At 40.1% G+C, this 23,376-nt stretch overlaps 1 protein-coding gene across 13 annotated transcripts in view; it reads right to left on the bottom strand.

The window, feature by feature from the left end:
- The window catches only part of LOC132385221 (rho GTPase-activating protein 32-like), a 556,026-nt gene that overhangs the window by 14,997 nt on the left and 517,653 nt on the right, over positions 1–23,376 (bottom strand). For all 13 annotated transcript variants that reach the window (XM_059957165.1, XM_059957162.1, XM_059957163.1 and 10 more), the window contains 4 exons: positions 21,075–21,276; positions 19,130–19,275; positions 16,391–16,462; positions 8,641–9,711 (listed from right to left, as the gene is read on the bottom strand). In XM_059957165.1, the coding sequence (XP_059813148.1) occupies positions 8,641–9,711; positions 16,391–16,462; positions 19,130–19,275; positions 21,075–21,276 (1,491 nt within the window). The remainder of the gene's footprint in view (positions 1–8,640; positions 9,712–16,390; positions 16,463–19,129; positions 19,276–21,074; positions 21,277–23,376) is intronic.

The following is a 23,376-nucleotide window of genomic DNA, read 5'->3' as shown; positions in this document are numbered from 1 at the left end:
TCAATTTAATTTTTTAACCCTTTTGTTATATATATAATACTAATTTTATATTTTAACTGTTATATTAACCCTTTCTTATAATATGGGTTGTTTGTATTTTTTTCAATTTTTTTTGTCTGAGTTGCCGTCTTGAGGCACGGGGGTAATTTTAGTATTAGATTACCTGCTTGCCTCTTTTTGGCTTTTTTCCTGGGGTTTCAAGGGTGGAGGGAGGGGGATTTTTCTTTTTCTTTTTTTTCTTTTTGCTTGCAGTGCCGTGACTTCCGGTTTCTCCTTGAACTCACTTCCTTCTTCCGGGTTCATGAGTTCACTTTTTTTTAAAACTTATGTGTTAACTGTAATAAATATTGTCAATATGGATAGGATTATTAATTTTGTTTCTTGGAATACTAATGGTTTAAATCATCCGATCAAACGGAAAAAAATATTCAAAGTATTCCATAGAATGAATGCCAATGTTATTTTTGTGCAGGAGACTCATGTAAGGAAGGTGGATAGTCAACGTTTTTTTAGGTTTTGGAAGGGCCAACAGTATCACTCAAATTCGCAAGCCAAAGTAAGAGGTGTTTCTATTTTTATAGACTCATCAACTTCTTTTATACATCATAAACAATTTCAGATCCACAAGGTAGATTTTTTACTTATTACTGGTCTACTTTTTAATCAAAAAGTTGTTTTAGTTAATGTTTATGCTCCAAATACTGATTGTCCTGAATTTTTTAAATGCTTATTTCCATCCTTTCCTAATTTGAATCAATATAGATTGATAATGGGTGGGGATTTTAACTGTTGTTTAAACCCTTTGATGGATAGATCCAAGCCCACCCAAATTCTTCCCAATAAATCGGCTTCTCTTATTAACTCTTTTATGATTGATTCAGCTATTTGTGAAATTTGGCATTTTCTATACCCTAATGACAAAGAGTTTTCATACTTTTCCCATGTTTATCATAATTACTCAAGAATTGATTACATTTTCATTGATCACCATTTACTTACAGATGTTACTGATTGTAAATATGACTGTATTACCATATCTGATCATGCACCTCTGAAGTTATCTATTAAAATAACGGATTCATATATCAATGCTAAATTTTGGAGGTTTAATCCTATTTTATTGCAGGATTTAGACTTTGTTAACTTTATTAAACAACAAATTGATTTGTTTTTCTCAACAAATTCTACAGCAGAGATCTCTAGTGGAATTTTGTGGGATATTTTTAAAGCATATATTCGTGGACAGATTATTTCATACTCTGCTGGAGTTAGGAAACGAACTAATTCTAAAATATTAACATCAGTTGATAAAATCAAAGCAATTGATAAGATTTATTCAATGACCCCTAGCAAAGAAATTTATAAAGAAAGAGTGGAACTTCAAATGGAACATAGTTTATTATTATCCTCTTCGATTGAAAGTCAGTTAATTAAATCAAAAACCCAATTCTATATGTATGGAGATAAGTCTGGTAAATTACTGGCTAACCAATTGAAAATTGTTTCGGATAAACGACAGATTACTAGGATTCGTAAACAAGATGGTACTCTGACGATCGACCACAAAGAGATAAATAAAGCCTTTCAAGATTTTTATAACTCCTTATATCAATCAGAATTCACTAAGGACTTTTCTATAATAAATGAATTTTCAAGGAAATTGAATATTCCAAAAGTAACTGTTGAGGATAACGTAATTTTAGATACACCTGTTACGGAGTCTGAAATAGAAAAGGCTATTTTTTCAATGAATTCTGGTAAAGCTTCTGGTCCAGATGGTTTTCCCGTAGAATTTTTAAAATCTTTTTCTTCTATACTTTCTCCTTGGCTTTATAAAATTTTTAAAGATGCATTAAGTATAGGTAAATTACCACAATCTTTTTATGAAGCTTCTATTTCTTTAATTCTTAAAAAAGATAAAGACCCCTACTGAATGTGCATCCTATCGGCCTATATCCTTGTTAAATATGGTTTTTAAGATTTTCAGTAAAATTTTGGTTATTAGATTAGAAAATATATTACCTCAAATTATTTCTGAAGATCAGACTGGATTTATTAAAAATCGCTATTCATCTTTTAACATTAGAAAATTAATTAATATTATTTATGCTTCTTCATCTAAAATACCAGAATGTGTTATTTCTTTAGATGCTGAAAAAGCATTTGATAGAGTTGAATGGCCATATTTATTTACTACAATGCAACAATTTAATTTTAGTTCAAAATTTATATCATGGATTAAATTAATATACCATAAACCTTTAGCTTCGGTTTTTACCAATAATCAAAGATCCCCTTTTTTTCAGCTATTTCGTGGTACAAGGCAAGGTTGCCCTTTAAGTCCTTTACTATTTGACATTGCTTTAGAACCTTTGGCTATAGCTATTCATGAAACACCTAATATTCTGGGTATTACCTGTGGGGAGAGGACATATAAAGTATCATTATATGCTGATGATTTGTTATTATATATATATCTGACCCTGAAAGATCTATTCCTGCTATTTCGCCTTTGCTTGCTCAATTTAGTAATTTTTCTGGTTATAAATTGAATTTTAACAAGAGTGAACTATTTCCATTAAATATGCAAGTTCCAATTTATAAACAATTACCATATAAAATTGTTACAGATTATTTTACTTACTTAGGTATTAAAATTACTAAAAAACATAAAGATTTATTTAAGGTTAACTTTTTACCTTTAGTTGATCAAATTAAGCAACTTGCTATTAGGTGGTCTCCACTATCTTTGTCATTGGTTGGTAGAGTTAATGCTATTAAGATGATGATACTACCTAAATTCTTATATTTATTTCAAGCATTAACAATTTTTATTCCTAAGGCTTTCTTTGATACTATTGACTCCAAAATATCTTCTTATTTGTAGCAGAACAAAAATCCTAGATTGGGCAAAAAATATTTACAGAAGCCTAAGAAGGAGGGCGGCTTGGCTTTAACAAACTTAAGATTTTACTATTGGGCAGTTAATATACGGTATTTAATATTCTGGACACAAGAATGGACTATAGCTACTTGCCCACAATGGGTAAATTTGGAATGTAAATCTGTGCAAGATTTTTCACTGATTTCAATCTTAGGATCTTCACTTCCTTTTTCTTTATTCAAATTGAATAAACAGATAACTAATCCTATAGTCAGATATACATTACGAACTTGGTTTCAATTTCATAATTTTTTTGGTTTGAATAAATTTAGTTTATCATGTCCTATAATATCTAATTATTTTTTTCGGCCTTCATCTATGGATCAAGCTTTTCTTTTATGGAAAACAAAAGGTATAACATGTTTTCGTGATCTGTTTCTGGATGATAACATTATGTCCTTTGAACAGCTATCTAATAAATATAATTTACCTAAAACCCATTTTTTTAGATATTTGCAAGTTAGAAATTTTTTGTATAATGAGTTAGTCTTTTTCGAAAGAATGTCCATTGGACATTACAGAAAGAATTTTAGCCCTTAATCCTTATCAAAAGGGTTTAGTAGCCATCATTTATAAGATGATCATGAACTTACAGTCAGATGTATCAGAAAAAATTAAGAAGGAATGGCAAGAAGAGTTGCATTGTCCTATATCTACTGAGCAATGGGAAAAAATTTTATTATTGGTAAATTCGTCCTCTATTTGTGCTAAACATGCCCTAATACAATTTAAGGTTGTACATAGAGCTCATATGTCTAAGGATAAACTGGCTTGATTTTATTCTCATCTTAACTCAACCTGCGATAGATGTCATTCTGATGTTGCTTCATTGACTCGTATATTCTGGTCTTGTCCTTGTTTACAAAATTATTGGAAAGATATTTTCAGTATTATTTCAAGAGTTTTAAATATTAATTTCCAACCGCATCCTCTTACTGCAATTTTCGGTTTACTAATGACGGATAATAACCGTTTATCCGCTTCATCTCAACGGATGATTGCATTTGTTACATTAATGGCTAGAAAATCTATTTTATTGAATTGGAAAGAAATTAATCCTCCTACTGTATTTCAGTGGTTTTCTCAAACTACTTCTTGTTTGAGTTTAGAAAAAATTTGAAGTGTAGATTTTGATCCTTTAGTTAAATTTGAAGAAACTTGGAGACCATTTATTCAACATTTTCATATGAGTTGAATTGTCTTTTCCTAAACCTTACTTATATTATCCTTAATTATTTGGATGGAGGTTCGGAGCTATTGGCACTACTGTATATGTACTTAATATTATTCAATGGCCCATGTTGGTTAGTGTTTTTTTCTGTTTTTTTTTTCTCTCTCTTTTTTTTGGGGTCTTTCTTTTTTTTTCTTTTTACTTCTTTGTTCATTAATGTTCTGAGTTTGAGAGGTTATATATTTTTATTATTATATATTTGAATGTCTATTTAAACTATTAATTATGTACTCTCAAACACTTTATATTCATGTTTCATTTATGTTTGTTTAAATCTAATAAAAAGATTTAAAAAGAAAGAATATATCCACAGCCCTCTGTGTGGAAAACCTGCCTCTCCACTTTAAATCTTTCCCATCTCATCTTAAACATACATAGTTGTAGATACATCAAGCTTGAGAAAATGACTGTGACTACCATTTATGCCCCTCGTGATTTTAAAAACCTCTGTAAGGTCACCCCTCAGCCTCCTTCACTCCAATGAAAACAGTCCAAGTGCGTGTAGTTACAGACGCAAAATGCTGGAGGAACTCAGTAGGCCAGGCTGAATCTGTGGACTGATGAAGGGTCACAATTCAAAACGGCGACTGTTTACTCTTTTCCATAGATGCTGCCTGGCCTGCTGAGTTCCTCCAGCATTTTGTGTGTGCTACTTGGATTTTCAGCATGTGCAGATTTTCTCTTGTTTGTGATAAGCCTATGTAGTTACTCCTTTTAACTCGAGACTTCCAATTCCAGTAACATTCTAGTGAATTGTGTCTATACTGTCTCTAATTCAATCACATCATTACCGACAAGGAAGCTAAAAATCCAAGAAACATGTGTAAATGTGGTCTCACCAACAGCTTGTACAGGTGCATCATGGCATTCCAACTTTTGTACTCAAGAGTCCTGTCTGATGAAGGCAATATACCATATGCCTTCCTCACAACCCTGACCAATGTGTCATCAGTTTCAGGGACCTATGTGCTCGCCTTTAGGCCGTTCTGTTCTATAACACTCCCCTGGGTGCTGCTATTCAGCAGTGTATGTCTTTGCCCTGATTTAACTTTAATGCAACACTTCGCACTTGTCTGAGTTAAATACCATTTGTCATTCCTTTGCCCGTTTTCAAAGTTGATCTAAATCCTGTTGTAACATTAGATGTTTATCACTGTCCACTATACCACCAATTTTGCCAATTTACTGATCATGCCACCTGCAATCTCATCCAAATCATTAATATATAAAACAGACAATAAAAGACCCAGCACCAACCCTGTGGCACACCATTTATCATAAGCTTCCAGCCTGATAAACAATTCTCCAATATCACCCTCTGCCTTCATCCAGCAAGCTAATTTTGTACCCAATTGACTAGCTCACCATGTGATCTAACCTTCCAAACCAGTCAACTATACAGGATCTTGCCAAGAGCCTTGCTGAGTTTCACATAGACAATATCTACCGTTCTGCCCTCATCAATTGTCTTGGTCACCTCTTAAAAAAAAACTTACCCAAATTTGTCAGACGCAATTTCCAATGTACAAAGCTATCCTGGCTATCCCTAATCCATCCTTGGTTCTCCTGTAGTTCCCCATGCAGTGCAAATGAACACCCTGATGCTCAGAGGGATTTATTCTCTCCGTAGTTATTTTCCCATAACATAATTATAGAATCTTTTAGGAATTTCCTTCACCTTCTCAGCCAAAGTCATCTGATGCTCTCTTTTTTGCCCTTCTGATTTCCTTGTTAAACGTACTCCTGCATCTCTTGTACTCCTCAAAGGATTAGCTTGATCCATCTGCCTATATGTCACAACTGTTCACTTCTTTTTCCTTACCAGAGCCTCCAATATCCCTGGTCAACCAGGATTTCCTTATCCTGCCAGCTTTACCCTTCACTCTACCAGCAACATATTGGCCCTGAATTTTATCTTACTTTTGAAAGCCTCCCACTTGCCAGACCCCCCTTTGCCTGAAAATAGCCTCTCCCAGTCAATCTTTGCAAGTTCCTGACTAACGTCGGGAATCAGTTTTATTATCACCGGCTTATATAACATGAGATTTGTTTTCTTTTTTGCAGCAGTAGTACAGTGTAAAGATATAAAATTACTATAAAATATGCCTTGCCCCAATTAGGACTTTTAACTTGTGGACCAGTCCTACCACTTTCCATTTCTATTTTAAAATGGAATTACGGTTAATAATCCCAACGTGCTCAATCTGGCACGTCAGATTGATTAGCTTTTTTTGTCACTTGTACATTGAAACATATAGTGAAATAATTTGTTTGCGTCAAATTGAATTAGTGAGGGTTCGGCTGGGCAGCTTCTGGTGCCAATGCAACATTCCCACAACTCACTAACCCTAACCACATTTTTGGAATATGGGAGGAAGCACATGCAGTAATGCGGAGAACGTAAAAGGCCCTTAAATACAGCAGCAGGAATCGAACCGTGATCTTACCACACAGGCCTACCAAATTCTGAACACGAATCCCTTTGCACTATGGATGTTTGTTCAATCCTAGGGAAGATAAAATCATCACCTGTGGTCTCCCTACATATCGCTCCTCTACTTCCCATTAATTACTGGAGTGCAATCCCGTCAAAATAGCCTCACTCAATGTTCCCAAGGAATTTCATAAGTACTACTATGATGCTTTCCCTAACCTATATTACTGCTCTCCCTCCCATCTTATCTCCACCTTTATAGAGCCAATAGTATCTATACCATAGAACACTGAGTTGCAAGTCCTGCCCGTCCCTCAACCATGTTTCTGTAACAGATATGTTGGCCCCATGTACCTCTGTGCCTCGAGCTCACTTGCTACTTGCATTAAAATAAATGCAGTTTAGCCTGTCAAATTTTCCTCACTCTATGTCCTGCTCTGCCCGAATGGCCTTTTGGACTTGCTCACTTTAACTTATATTTACTTCAACTTTCCTATCTGCCACACTACTTCTTTGGGTCCCACCCCCTGCTAGTCTAGTTTAAATTATCCCAAGTGGTACTAGTAAATCTTCCTACAAGGATGCTCCTCAGTGCTGAGTTTCCTATCTTATACTGTATACGTTTGTAAGTATTTGGTATCCCAAAATGCATTATCTCACAGTCAGCTGGATTAAGTTCCATCTGTTGCCATTTCCAAACTGATCTACGTCCCCCTGCACCCGTTCACATACTTCTAACTCCAACTCAGCCAAACTTGGGTTGTCAGCAAACTTCTTGAAAGTTTAACAAGTGAATTAATATTTGCAATTCCACTGAAGAATAGATGTAACTGATCATTTTGTACTGTTTCCTGTTAATTCTAAGACTAAAATGAGTAAGTGGTCTCAGCAATCAGAGCCACTGAATGGAAATCATTAGCCCAAGACCTGTGTTAGTCAACCAACAGTTGAATCAGCCCCTGTTCCTGCTCCTGACAGCTGTTATTTGTATCTGTTTACTTATATTAGTTCGGATCACTAGATGTCCACTTTGCTCTTCCAGTGAAAAGTCTGAAAACTTGGTTCATGAAGAATAGAGAGTAATACAGAGGAGCAGGCAGCACCTAAAGAACTTAAATCCTACCTCCTCATTCCTACACTGAGAATGACACTGTGCAAATTTCACCTCCATTCCTGGATCAGAATGCAACACTGCAGAGTCATTCCTCCAGTGAGATGAAAAGCAACACCTGCAATGCAGGAGTTGATAATACAATATTACAATCTCACATCTAAGCTGATAGAAACTGTGCTAGCACACTAACTCTGCCATGTGAGGAATGAGTGAAACACTTCACCAGCAATCTGTTTAGTTCTTACTCCCACTGTCCTGGGCTTGAATGGCATATTCCCCATTCCAATGAGAAATAGAAAGGCAAGGTGCTACAAAAGATATCTGTAAAAATAAGTGCAACACTATGCCAATATCCCCATCCCTATCCCTGGATTGATATGACACTGTGATCTCACTCACTACCCACTCTCAATTCCTAAATCCTCAAAGCTCACACTCAGAAAGGATCTGTGTTCAATACCTTAAAGCTGCTGTTACTCATGCAAGAGTCTTCTGGCACAAATTAGTTCCAGTTAGGAACAGGAAGGTTGCTATAATTATTTGCCATTGGTTGCAACAGAGAGTGACAAATACTAATCTTGTGCTGATTAAAATCTGTGTGCAGACTGAACATAGTGCATAATAACTTAGCATGCAAAAAGTGTTTTTATCCACAATGATGATTCACAGTATGAAAGAGAACATATTCACGAAAAACAAGTAATAGAGTTTGTTTTTCAATACTTTTGGAAACAGTTACTTTTTTAGGTCTACAAGGACAAACACCAACCAGTCCAACAGCACAAGACCTAATACCAAGACTGTTGTGTATTACAACTATGTAACTGTGTACAGATACCGTACTGAAATTTAGCATGCTCAATGAGCATCTCCCAATGAAGGGTGACAGTGTGTAAATGTTCTCATCCAACACATACCTTGTGTTTGGGCAGATGGTGTAGTCTTGTTCTGAATGGTTAGTTCATGCCATTCTGGACTTGGTCCTTTTGCCTCCATTTGTGAATGGGCTGATGACGCTGCCTTGCTTTGATTGATGGATTCATGCTGATCCAAACTCTGCCCTTTTGCCTGTGAATGAATCAGTTGTTTAGTTTTGTTTTGATTGGTTAGTTCATGCTGGTCTGCACTTTGCCATTTGACACTTGCTTGGAAGAGAGTAGAAGGTGTAGACTTGTGACCTTTAGCCTCTGACCCTAGTGCAGCAGCAGAAAGCTTGCTGTGGATCTCCTGGCGGCAGCCCTCAGGCAGCTGTACATCACTGGTCTTCAGCAGCATCGACATCATCTGCGGAGGTGACTTGCTGACATTGTTGCTGCCTGTGGGGCTGCTGCAAGGTACAGACGAAGCCCCTGAGAAAGCAGCCATGTTGCCAATCATTTCAGATACACGTGTCGGAACAGAGATTGTGATCGGTTCAGAAATAGTCATCATAGGAGACTTGGGTGACTTGCGTCCAATTTTTGGGGAGAAGGCATGAACAACCTTTTCCGCAAAAGAAGACGGTTTAACTAGTTTCTCGTCAGTGGGGCTCAGATCTGGTGAGAAGAATGGGCTCAGTATTTTATCTGGGGAGTGAGAGGCTGGTTCGGAACTAGTAGCATTTCCAGGGGTTAGGCACACACTGCCAAATTCTGACTCCTTCACACTACCATTCAAATTGTCTTTGCCAGTGGGTGAGAAGTCCACCTGAGATGTACTGTTGTCCAGCTCAAAGAGTTGTGCCCGCGGTGGACTACACTGAAAAGACATTGGGTCAAAGTCAAGCCCAGCTGCCCCCATATCTGGTGGGCTCAATTCCACTTCATCCATACTAGAAGACACCAGTGCAGGCACTTGAAGAATGGCATCCTCTCCTTCACTCTCGTCATTGGGAAGGTTGTCATAGGAATTGCAGTGGTTGAGGTTAGGAAGGCCACCAACATTGAAGGAAACAGACAGGGCATCACTGCTGGACCGAGGCCTTCTAGGTCTGTACAACTTGGATTCTCCTAAGAATGAATAGACAGCAAATTAATCACCACTAGTAATTGATTTATGACACAAATTAATTCTAATGTCTATACATTTTTGAATCATGAGACATAACACCCGTAACTATCTGCCAACACGCCTGGGTGTGGTGCACAGTTTGCTGTCCTCAGCACCTCAACCCCGCAATCCTGACTTCTGTCCCACTCACTGAACAGCAGATGCCTACTCCCACCCTTGGAAATCCCCAGGACAGTCCAAAATCCCCTTGCCTCATGGAATGGGGACAGGGATCAGGAGGAGCACTACAGGGGCTGGAGCTGAATGTCAATGTGGCATTATCTGCCCAATCTTCAGTAACCAACATCAGGCCCAAATTCCTCTGGAAATCTCTTGGGCCCTCTGGAGGCCTAACCAGGGATCAGAATCAGGTTTATTATCACTGGCGTGTTGTGAAATTTGTTGTTTTGCAGCATCAGTGCAGTACAATACACAAAGTATTTCTATAAATTAATAAAAAATAAATGGTGCAAAAAGAGAGCAAAATATAGTGAGGTAGTCTTCATGGTTCCAATCAAGCTCGGGCTAAGATACGATGTGGCTCCAGATTAACATCCAGTCAGATGTTGGAGATTGCTGAGCAAAGGACTCATTGGGATACAGTACCAATGAGCACAGGTTAGATATGGTGGGCAGGGATGCCAGAGGGAGAGGGGAGATGGGACAATGGGGCAGTGAGGGAGCATTAAGACACCCAGTGAGTGGGTAAAAAGTAGTGCAGCAAGAGTAGTTGTGAGGGAGCTGGGAGTGACATGGTAGGGCTCTGCTATTTGTGCCTGTAGCCATGAAATAGTGTTTGGGCAAAAATGATTGGGAATGGACATATTGAGCTAATGTGCTATACAATTCTATGACTAAAATTAAGAACACCTGGTTATATGGTGAAAATAAAACAATAAAAGAAATGGCTTGGATTGTTAGTCTACACTATTTCACTGCTTAAATATGCTACAAAGGTTTGAAGTTGGTTTATTATTGTCACATATACTGAGGTACAGTGAAAAGCTGGGCGTGCATCCTGTTACAGAGTGCATTCAGTTAGAACAAGGTAAAACAATAATAGAATGCAGAATAAAGAGCAACAGCTACAGAGAAAGTGCAGTGCAGGTGCAATATCAGAACAAGGTACTGTGAGGTCAAGAGCCCACCCCATCATACTAAGGAACCATTCAATAGTCTAATAACAGCAGGGTAGGAGCTGTCCTTGAGTCTGGTGGGATGTGCTTTTGTATCTTTTGCCCAATGGAAGCAGGGAGAAGGGAGAGTGTTCGCATAAGTGGGGTCTTTGATTATGCTACCTGCTTTATTGAGGCAGCAAGATGTATCGATGGAGTCCGTGGAGGGGAGGCTAGTTTCATGCTGAGCTGCGTGCACAATTCTCTGCAGTTTCTTGCAGACACGTGCACAGCCGTTTGCCATACCGAGCCGTGATAGATGCATTGATAAAAACTGGTAAGGGTTAATGGAGACATGACTAATTTCTTTAGCCTCCTAAACAAGATGAGGTGTTGGTGAGTTTTCTTGGCCGTAGCATCTGTGTGGTTGGGCCAGAACAGCCTATTCGCAATTTTTATTCCTTAGAACCTGAAACTTCAGGCATCTCGACTTTAACATACACTATTTGCTGAGGACAGGTCCCCCTCTCCTCAGGATAATCAGGAGCGTGTTGAGGGTCTCTCCTATAAGGTGTGCACAAGCCTACTGTATTGGCAACCCCACTCACCCCATAACAAATTCATGCATACAATCAACAAAAATTAATTACTAAAGTAATCTAAAAACTCACGAGGTTAGAACATAACATGATGGAAGAGAGGTTTAATTTTTGCCAGGCATTCAAAGCACTTATAAACATTGATCAAACTGAAGCATAAACTATGTTTCTCTTTCTAATGATGCGTCTGACTTGCTGAGTACTTAGATTAAAAACTGTTTTTATTTAAAGCAGTTTGTTGGGCTCAAGGAGGCACGTTTACTGATGCTGAAGATGTACAGCTGGGCTTTATCAGCTGGAAACCAGGGCTAACTGGGTTCAATTATGAAGAAAGTTTACTTGGGGGAGAAAAAGCTGTACTTCTTTGAGTTTAGAAAACTAAAGATTCTATTTACTCTTTTGGAGTAAGCCAGAAAGGACTGTTCACACAAGGCCAGTGCAGCAGCAGCAGCTTGTAACAAAAAACAATGGAGATTACAGGTCAGCAGAAAAATTAAAGTAATATTTTTTGTTATGTATGGACAAAGAATTACAGAAGTAATCTAGGCCACTAAATCTAGAAACACATCAGTCATGATTTATTCAAATGGAGAAGGTGAGTAGCAACTGAGACTGAGTTGATCACAACTCACTTTTGTTCAATGATCATCACCAAGGCAACTACGGCATCATCTGGTGCCAAATATAGATCCTAAATATTCTTTTCACGCTTATTTAACCTTAATCATTTTAACTCTGCAAAACTAGACTTTGTTTCACTGAAACTTGCAAGATATTTTGATCTGGAATCCTTCAACCATATGGTCAAGGCACCACAAGAATGAAATTCATCGGTTACTGTGTAAGTAAGCAGCTGACCTCAAATTGCACATATCAAGGAAACGGGAAACATTTACTTAACTCTGAAGATTACTTTAACTGCAAAAATAAACGTTATAAGACGCATTCTAATTAAGTGGCAGATACTCGTAGAGGAGGTTTAAGTGTTGGGTGCATGCTGTAGTCCGCAGAATACAAATTCAGTTTCAGGAATAAAGTACAACTTCTCTGGAAGTTAAATCTGTCCTACTGGGTGATGATCAACAGAAATAAAACATTGGTCCAAAATCAATAATGAATATTTCACTGAGGAAATGTAAAACAATTGTCAAAATAATAACACACAGGAAAACCTTAGTCAGTCCGCATCAGCGCTCAGAATTATTGAGCCATTGGAGGACAAAGGAAGCCAACTTCCTGTACAGCAATCCCATCAGACCCATTCCTTGCCTGTTCCCTGCACTGCCTGCAAATCAGTCTCATTCAATAGCCTCTCCAAACTACTTCTGAAAGTTCTGACTGTTTCCATCACCTTTATGGGCAGCAAGTTGGAGACAAAAACTATTCTGTAAAAATGTGTTTCCTCACAGTACTCTTTCATCTACTGCTCTAAAATGTAAGCCCCTATTCCTGGTCTGTGAGCCTGACACTAATGGGAACAGCTTCCCTCTCTTTACCCATCTAAACCAGCCATGATCTCATTATATCAGACGAGGCCACTTAGTCAATCAGGTCCATACCTGCACCCAGCACAGCAATACCATCAGCATCTTTCCTCCTTCCCTTATTTATATGCCCCTGTAACTTATTCATTCTCACATATTATCAACAGTACTTTAATTCTTGCACAACTTAGGGATAACTTATAGTTGACAATTAATCTTCCAGTATTCTTTGGGATGTGGGAGGAAACAGGAGTACCAAAAGGAAATCCCACATTCACAGACGGAACACGTAAACTCCACTTCAGAGGTAGCATCGAACGAGGAGAATCTGGCATTGTGAGAATGCAGTGGCAAACACTGCATCATACTGCTAGTCTTCATACATGTCATGGCTATCCCTCGAGGTCGAGGATGATGGTCTTTGTTCCATTTCCACAGAGCGAAGACGCCTGTGCGGGTACTTGTTCAATGTGTACTTGATGTTGCACTCCAAGAAGCACACGATACTTCACAAATCAACCAACTGATTCCAATGGCATGGAAATCACAATGATTGGAGCTGACAGATTTGTTGCAGGTTTCATCTGCCTTCACAGCTATTGAGTTCGAAGTAACTTCGTCCACCTGTTCCACTGTTGAGGTCTTGGTTGGATTGTTCTTTGTCAGGGACCTCACCCTCGACCTTACCGCCATGGGTGATCCTACCAGGAGCACAGCTCCCGACAGCATCACTCTCAGGATCACACAAGATTCTCCACCATGACAAGGTGACAATGTATACCTTTATCAAAGCTCCTTTGTTGCTTCAAGAATCTTATGCCCTAACTTCCCTAGTTTATGCTCCAAGAGGACCTCAACCTTGTCGTGGTTTGGAGGTTTGCGTGTCTCAACGACCCAGAGAGCAATGTTGGCTGAAGTCAGGGCTTTATGCTTTGGCTCTTGGTAGGGTCACCCATGCCAAACAGGTCAAAGGGTAGAGACCAGATTAAGAGTGGTCCACTGGTCTCCAGGTTTGGGGGTTCAGCTCAAGAGCTAACAACTCTGACTGGTCAAACAAAATTATTACAGAAACAGCAATGAAGAATCCTTCTACATCTAATGGCATTCCTGAGTCTCCACCTGGAACTTGCACGATTGACAGCAGTAAAAACTGAGAGGAAGCTAATGACACGATGAAGGAAGCTAGGAACACCTCCACAGATGGAGGACTTGTATTGCTGCCCTAAATGGTAGTAAGTCAGTCCCCTGTCTGTCAATACAACTGAAATTCCTCAAGCCTAGAACCACTGTTGTGAATTTCTTCTGCCTCCTCCATTGAAATTCACACTCTTCCTTATGTCCGCTGACTTGAATTGGACCAACCATTCCAGTTACGATCTAATCAGTATTTTCTACAGGTTCAATACGTCCTTTTTTGCATTCTTTATCTGAATCCCAGGGCCCCACTTGTTTTATAAAATCTGGAAGCATACTGAATTGCGAGAGAGAAATTATGTTTCATGTTAATAACCCTTCTATGTCCCTCTCCCCAGAACACTGCCAATCTGCTAGTATTTCTAGCAATTGTTTTTATTTGAGGTATTCAGATCTTTGATTTTCCATTTAATCTAAATTGTCTCCTACTGTTCTTTCTGCCAACCGTATCACTAACACTTTTCTGTATGATATCATTTACCCCTGCTCTAATAGTCCCTTACTCCTGGTAGTCAGCCTTCCTTACTTTTTTCCACACTTTCAAACTATGTATCAGACAAATAGGACTTCTGACACTGAGCCCTAGGGAATATCTCCATTTATCATTCTGCAGTGTAGAAAAACAACTTTTTGCCTCTGCTTTCTGCCTTCATTTCCTGATCAGGCTGTGTCAATCATTTAATTACATTGACCTTTTTTTTCAACAGTCTCCTTTGTGTTTCAAATTTATCCTAAAGAGTCCAATGGACACAGACAGAGGAAACTTGGCCCATCACAGTCCTGATGACTCCCAGGGAAATAATCCTAGCAATCCCATGAAAGGCAATTTCTCTGTACCCTGCAATCTATTCTCTCCCACACTATTATCCTTTGTTTATTTTGCATTATGCTACAATAAGGGGTAATATACAGGGATCAATTAACCTTCAATTTGGGACCTGGAGAAGCTGGAGCTGGTCACCAGAATAACATGCAAATTCCACCCACAGAGAGCACTTTGGCAAGTAGATCTGAATATCTGAAGCTGAGAGGCAGCACCACTAACTGCTGTGTCATAATGTATACATCCCTTTCATCAACCTTCTCAGTTACTTATGTTTCAAACAGGTTAGAGAAACACAAGTTCCCTTCAAACAATCCATACCAGAGCTACTTTATATCAGGTGACAATTTTCCAAGTGTCTTAGTGTTCCCGTGATGGAGATTCAATTGTCAAGTCAAGTCACTTTTATTGTCATAGTACATAGTAAAAATGAGATAATGTTTTTCAGGACCACGGTGTTACATGACACAGTACAAAAAACAGACTGAACTACATAAAAAAAAACACACAACAACTACACTAGACTACAGACCTACCCAGGACTGCATAAAGTGCACAAAACAGTGCAGACATTACAATAAATAATAAACAGGACAATAGGGCAGTAAGGTCCAGGCGCTGGGTATTGAGGAGTCTGATGGCTTGGGGGAAGAAACTGTTCCATAGTCTGGTCGTGAGAGCCCGAATGCTTCCGTGCCTTTTCCCAGACAGCAGGAGGGAGAAGAGAATGTATGAGGGGTGCATGGGGTTCTTCATAATGCTGTTTGCTTTGCGGATGCAGCGTGTAGTGTAAATGTCCGTGATGGCGGGAAGAGAGGCCCCGATGATCTTCTCAGCTGACCTCACTATCCGCTGCGAGGTCTTGCAATCTGAGATGGTGCAATTTCCGAACCAGGCTCAGGATGGTCTCAATACAACCCCTGTAGAATGTGATGAGGATTGGGGTGGGGGGGGGGGGGGGGGTGTGAATGGACTTCCCTCAGCCTTCGCAGAAAGTAGAGATGCTGCTGGGCTTTCTTTGCTACGGAGCTGGTGTTGAGGGACCAGGTGAGATTCTCCACCAGGTGAACTCCAAGAAATTTGGTGTTCTTAACGATCTCTACTGAGGAGCCGGCGATGGCTGGCCTTAATTGTGTGACTTATCCCCACATGTTTTTTTATGAACAATCTCCAGTAGTCTGACACCTACTCTCACCCTCTCACATCATCTCTGTAAACTAAAACTAACTTTTGTTTTTCCATATCTCTTTCCGCAGATGCTGTCTGAACTGCTAGTGTTGACAGCTCCAGTGAAATGCAAAACCATTATACATCAAAGATATACTGTAATCATACATACACCATGCCACATTACAAGAGTGAAACGCAGCAAATACCGAAATATGTAATGAAACATACAAACTAGCTGTGCACTTTGTACATACCTTCCACATTGTGCAGAGATGAAAGAGACTCTTCACTTTTCGCAGAACGAAGTGTTCCTGAATCACCCTTCCCTGATAAAACAGAATCACAAATGAACAGGATGAAATCAGACAGTCACAAATTGCTACTGAGTCAATAACTTTAAACCTCCATCAGTAAGGATTAGATGACAGGGTCTGAGTCTGGCAGGTTCTGGCTCTGTGGATCAGAAAGGTAGGGGTGAGAAGAGGAGGGCAGTGGTGATAAAGGATTCAATAGTTAGGGGAACAAACAGGAGATTCTGTGGATGTGAAAGAGAACTCGAATGATAAGTTGCCTCCCAAATATCAGGTTCAGGGATGGCTCAGATCAGGTCCACAGCATTCTTAAAGGGGAGGATGAGCAGCCAGAAACCATGGTTCATATTGATACCAATGACAGAGCAAGGAAAAGAGATGAATGGATAAGGGAGCTAAGCAGGAAGCTGAAGGGTTGCTGCCTGTGCCACACATCAGTGAGGGTCAGAACAGGATTTGGTAGATGAATGTGTGGCTGAGGAACTGGTGCAAGATTTCAGATTTGTGGATCATTGGGATATCTTCTGGGGAAGAAGGTATGACCTATATAAAAGGGACAGATTACACCTGAATTCAAGAGGGATCAATGTTCTTGCAGGCAGATTGCTAGAGCTGTTGGGGTGGATTTAAACTAGGTTTTCAGGGCCCAGGGAAGAAGAATGATAGGTCAGAAGATGGGATAGCTGGTGTTGTTGGCCAGAAAGAACTACAGTCTACAAATCAGTGAATTTGAATGAATCGAGGACAATGAAAGCAGACAGAGCAATTGTCTTTGTTCTTGCCTTGAGGTCAAAGGAATGGAGGCTGCCATTTGTGAAGCTGCTCTGCATCCTCCATTTTGTAAAATGGTTTTGCTTGGCTGAATCAGTGTTTTAGAGTAGACACAATGATGTTCCAGGTAATCACCCAGACTAGATATTACTTTCAATTAAGTTATTTGTGAGGTGTTCTTTGGTTAGATATAACATGCAGGTTTGTGAAACTGGTCTACGTCTTCTCTGAGTGATTTGAGCTAGCTACTGGTTTGGTAAATGACTTAGAACAAACAGCCATAAAATTAACAGTTTTCACTTGTGGAAGAGGGCAATAAATGGATGCTGGCTTGGACTAGAGCCAATAATGTGTTATAGGTCAGTCAGATGACTGATAGCTAACGACATTGAGAATACTTAAACTGGTAAGGAGTTAATATAAAAGCAGAGACTTTGAATGCACATCAGTAACAATTCTGGAGAATAATGATAGCAGATACAAGTGTGACAAGTGTGAGCGACCCGGCGTAAAACACATGGAGAATGGATTGGGACTACGAGGAATGCATAGCCTCCTTTGCCTACATATTAACTTTTCTATTCTTTGACTATTCAGGAGAGTCAGGGAAACCTAGTGGGTCTGCACACTTAGTGCATAAATTCACATACTTGTTAGTTCAGACAATAAAGATACTTGCTGGTAAATACAGATTCTCCCTGTACCTCTCTGATCATTACCACCAAGGAGTAATCCTTGTAGCAGTGTAAAAGGTAGATGCAGTGTGTAGAGACTGTGAAGAAGGATAAGAGGTGAATAGGGCATAAGTGTAATCAGTTAGATGGGTTGGAATGCATTTACTTTAATATGAGAAGTATCAGGAACAGGGTGATGAACCAGTACATGGAACAACATTATGGCCATTACAGAGATTTGGCTGTCACAGGGGCAGGAATAGATGCTGGACGTTCTGGGGTTTAGATGTTTTGAAAGGAACAGGAAGGGAGATAAAAGAGGAAGGGGAGCGGCATTGTAATCAGGAATAGTATCACAGCTGCAGAAGCAGAGGACATAAGGATCATCTACTGAATCAGCGTGGGTTGAAGACAGAAACAGGAAGGAAGCAATCACTCTACTGAGAATATTCTATAAATTCCTCCCCCCCACCCCCCCCATAGCAACAAAGACACTAAGGTGCAGATCGGGAGGCAGAATTTGGAAAGGAGCAAAAAATAACACAGTTCTTCTTCTGGGTGACTTCAAATTCCCTAATATTAATTGGTTCCTCCTTAGAACAAGGGTTTTAGATAAGACAGAATTTGTGCGGAAAGACTGACTAGAGGAGAGGCCATTTGGATATAGCACTAGGCAATGAACATGGTCAGGTGGCAGATCTTTCCATGGGCGAATATTTCGGAGACAGTGACCTCAACTCCCTGACCTTTAGACAAGAATAGCAGCAGGCAGTATGGGAAAGTATTTAATTTGGGAGGGCTAACCATGAGGCAATTAGGCAGGAACTTGATAACAAATGGGGAACAGATGTTCTTAGGGAAATGTACAATGGAAATGAGTGAGACAAGCTGCCAGGGGTCATGGCAGAGGCAGATACAATGGGGATATTTAAGATACTCTTAGAGGGACTCATGGATAAAAGAAAAATGGAGGGCTATGTGGTAGGGAAGGATTAGATTGATCTTGGAATAGGTTAAAAGGTCAGCACAACATCATGGGCTGCAGGGCCTGTTCTGTGCTATCTTTTATTATGTCTTAGCTTCAGTTTCCCTTTGATTCACATTGTGTTGAAGTTTTTAAAACAGAAACAGCGTAAATCTTCATGTGACATGCCAACCAACAGTGGTTTTTTTGCCTTCAGCAAGGCATCAAGAACTATCAAGAATTAAAGCACAACTAACCCTTGTCATCACCCACCTGTCAAAACCATGGATTTCATCTCTGATGGTTCACTGGGGTTACGGTGTAGTTTCCGTTTGACCACAGACGAGGATCTGCCTAGGTTGAAGAAAGAGCGCCAAGTGCCAACAGGAGACTTCTTCGATTTGCTGGTTGTCCTTTTCCTAGATAACGATGGTAAAGGAGGTTGTTAAATATTTGGCCACTCTGTATTTGAAACAGTCATGCAGGTTGAGTGATAATAACATGAATTATCATGCAAGAAGCAAAGAAAAACTGCAGATGATGGAAAACTAACATTACAAGTTCATTAATGCCCAGTTGGGCATGCAGCATCTATGGAAATAGACACTGAGTTTCTGTCTGGGATCAATGATGCCTGGGAGACACAGTGGCGCCATGTTCATACAGCTGCCTCAGAGCTCCAACACTAGATTTCATCCCTCTCTTGTGCACTGCCTATGAGAATCTTACGTGTTCTCATGAGTCAGTGGGTTTCCCATAGGTGTTCCAGTTTCCTCTCACATCCCGAAGAATGCTGGTGGTTAACAGTCTGCTGCACATTACCCCTCAGTGTAAAAGAATCAAAGGAGAGTTGATGGACGTGAGAGAGACAAGGCTGCTGGGCTTATAAGGAAATGAGACTAATGGGATTGCTCTATTGTGTTGGCCATGGCGGATTTAAAATAAGGAAGAAAATATCAAACTCGAATGGGTCAAGGACAGCGAAAGCAGACAGAGCAATTGTCTTTGTTCTTGCCACCATGTGTTTGGCGATGGAGTTGCTTTGCTTTCTGTGTTTTAAAGTGAACACAAATGATGTTTCAGGTAATCTGCTGAACTAGAGATAATTTCTAAAACAGAACTTATTTGTGAAGTTTTCTTTGATATAACATGCAAGCTTGTGAATGTTAGGGTCTGTGCCTGAGCTGGCTACTGAAGAAAACAAAGAGCCATAAATTACCAGCTGTTACCTCTGGATCGGAGCCAATAAAAAGGTGTTAAAGGTCAATCAGGTGATATATAGCCAAAGACATTGAAAGGCAATATTTGAATTGATAAGGAATGAATACAAAAGTGGGCACTTCGATTACGCTATCAACAATAACTTTTTTCCCAGAGAATCATCATCACAAAGAAGAACCCCCATGCCGGGAGCTGGGAAAAGGAAGGATCGATCGTCTGGCCAATGGAGATCCCCTATTTCAGTGTTATAAATCAGAAAAGTGATCTGCGTGAGAATAGGTACAATGGGAACAGTAGAATTCATGTCATAAGTTGTTGGTCTGGGGTCAACATAGTAACGTGGTTGTTCGTGCAGAGACAATAAAGTGTGAGCTTTGATTAATTAAAAGTTGCCTAGTGAGTTTCCTAACCTAGCTCTATTGACAAATGGTCAACAATTGGGAAGGTCCATGGACTTGATGGGCCAAATGGCCTCCTCCTGTTTCATAATAAGTAAATCAGATCTTTCTGAAGGAAAGTCATTGTCCTAAAATGGTGGTTCTTTCTTTCATACTATATCCTGGCCTGCTGAGTACTTCTAGCAGTTTGTAAACTTGTGCATTCTGACACCCTTAACTTTGAAAACTGAGACAGCTGTTAGAGCGATTACTTTACCAAATGCTACAGACTGGTCCTGAAAACTGGAATGGCAATTGAATCATTGTAATCAGATTGGCAACAAATACTTGGACCTGTTTTGAGGGTAACTGACGGGAAACAAGGCAGTTGAAGGGATACGAGGGCAGTTTTGTGAAGAACTACTTCTCCTTACCACCAATCTCCATCACAATCCTTCCCCATTTCTGAAGCAAAGGGAGGGTGGTGGGGAGAAGGGGCAGGGAAAGGGAGCAAGCAATCAGAATGCTTCCTGGAGTGTTACTATCACAGATTAATGACATGTACATTTCGAAACTACTTTGACAATGAAAACATTTCAAATGGTGATGACTCCATTTACCTGTCAATTGGGAAGTCAATGACCGTATGGAACCGTCCCTGTAAAGCTGCAGGCCCTTCACCGACCTCGATGTACTTGCTGTCTGAAGTGAGAGGGGAGCTGATTTGTACCTGAGTTCGAGCCTGGGCTTCCTCCAAAGTCAGCAGTTTTGTGGAAGGGGATGACACCAGCAAGGACTTGGGCCGAGACAAAGATATATGTCCTGTTGAACAAAGCAAAACAACTGATAAGAAAAAGGACAAATTACCTGGTACAGACATCTTTGACAAGCAACTTGGCAATAGACAACCTGCAAAGGGTTCACTAAAAGTTATATTTCAGTGATAAACTGGTATTAATCAACTGACTTAAAAATATGAGGGAAATAATTTTGGAATATCTTGAGCAATACACACAAAATGCTGGAGGTATTCAGCAGGTCAGGCAGCATCTACAGAGGCGAACAAAGAGTCTACATTTCGGGCCAAGACCCTTTATTAGGACTGAAAAGGAAGTGGGCAGAAGCCAAAACATGAAGGTGTGAAGAGGGTGAGGAGTAGAAGCTAGAAGGTGATAGGGGAAGGTGCACTGGTGGGAGAGGGCAGCAGGTGATAGATGGAAGAGGTAAAGGGTTGAAGAAGGAATCTAATAGGAGATAATAGTGGACCATAGAATAAAGGAAAGCAGGTAAGGAACTAGAGGGAGATGATGGATAGGTCATGAAGGCAGGGCAGAAGAAGGGGTGAGAGGTAACCAGAGAAAGAGAGTATGAGAGAGTGAGAGCATGAGAGAAAGCGAGAGAGAGAGAGAGAGAGAGAGAGAGAGAGAGAGACACACAGACAGAGATGCAGACAGTGAGACACAGAGAGAGATAGAGAGATGATTAGCAGAAATTAGAAAAATCAATGTTCATGCCATCAGGTTATCCAAACAGAATATGAAGAGTTGCTTCTCCAACCTGAGTTGGCCCTCATTATGGCAGTCAAGGACAGACATGTTTGGAATTGAAAGTAGAATGGAAATAGGAGAACCTGCCTTTTGGGGTGGACAGAGAAAAGATGCTCGACAAAGTGGTCCCCCATTCTGCATCAAGTCTTACTGATGTAGAGGAGGCCTTACCAGGAGCGTCGGGTACAATAGATGACCCCGAAAGACTCACGTGAAGTGTCACTTCAACTGGAACACTTAATAAATCGATTGTAGGCAACAAGTTTTACGCATCAGAATCCAACAGTAACATGACAAAAAGTGCTCTTAATCTGAATACTCAAAATATTTGTACTAAGACATTAACTGCAAGCACACAAAATATGTTTTATCTTCAAGTCCGCCTGAGAATTGAATGCAAAATGATTAAAGTTCTCTGCCTTCCGGAGCACCTAGGCATGACTCGAGTAGCACCAGTACTCTCAACGGATACGATTAAATGTTCCCGTTGCAGCCGGACATAGCTAAAAAGCACAACTGCTTCCAAGGTCAGTACAGTCAAAGATGTCTTAATGCACTAAAATGAACTACTGCTGCTTAAAACTGATGGAAACAACACTGATTGTGGTTGGAAGCACCCACGTAGGCTACCTTGGAGGAAGCGCGGGTGCAGAGCGGGGCTACAAGTGCGTTTAAAGAAACGGTTTTAAACTCCGCATACCAACTACCTTGCTAGCAAATGTGCAGTCTCTGTTGAATAAAATCGATGAACTCAGAGCCAGGGTGCTGAATCAGAGGGTTATTAGGACCATGTGTGTCCTCTGTTTCACAGAATCCTGGTTAACCCCTTCGGTATCGGATGCAGCGATTCAGATCAACTGGTTTACTATACATCGTCAGGATAGATCTATAGAGTCTCTCAAAAGCAGAGGTGGAGAAGTATGCCACGTGATCAACTCTTCTTGGGGCACAAATATATCAGTGCTCTTCTAATTCTGCTCACCAGACCTGGAATATCCAGCAGTAAAGTGACGTCCTTTTTACCTACTACAGGAGTTCTCCGGTGTCATTTTGGTAGCAGTATACAACATGCACAAAACAGCGCACCCTAACGTCTTCACCATTGCTTTGGGAGATTTTAACCAGGCCAGTCTGAAAAAAATCACTAAGCAATTACCATCAACAGATCACTTGCAATACCAGAGGAAACAACACACTGGAGCATTGCTACATCACCATCCTGAATGCCTACCGTGCTATTCCACGCCCTCACTTCAGGAAGTCTGATCACCTGGCTACATGTACTTCTACTCCCTGAGTATAGACAGGGACTGGAGACTGCAGCACCAGCAGTGAGGACCAAGAAGGTTTGGACAAGGGAAGCACAGGAGCACCT

This window comes from Hypanus sabinus, chromosome X2, assembly GCF_030144855.1.
Source record: "Hypanus sabinus isolate sHypSab1 chromosome X2, sHypSab1.hap1, whole genome shotgun sequence".
Lineage (NCBI taxonomy): Eukaryota > Metazoa > Chordata > Chondrichthyes > Myliobatiformes > Dasyatidae > Hypanus > Hypanus sabinus.
Note: the sequence above shows the minus strand (reverse complement) of the source record. Positions and strands in the feature narration are given on the sequence as shown.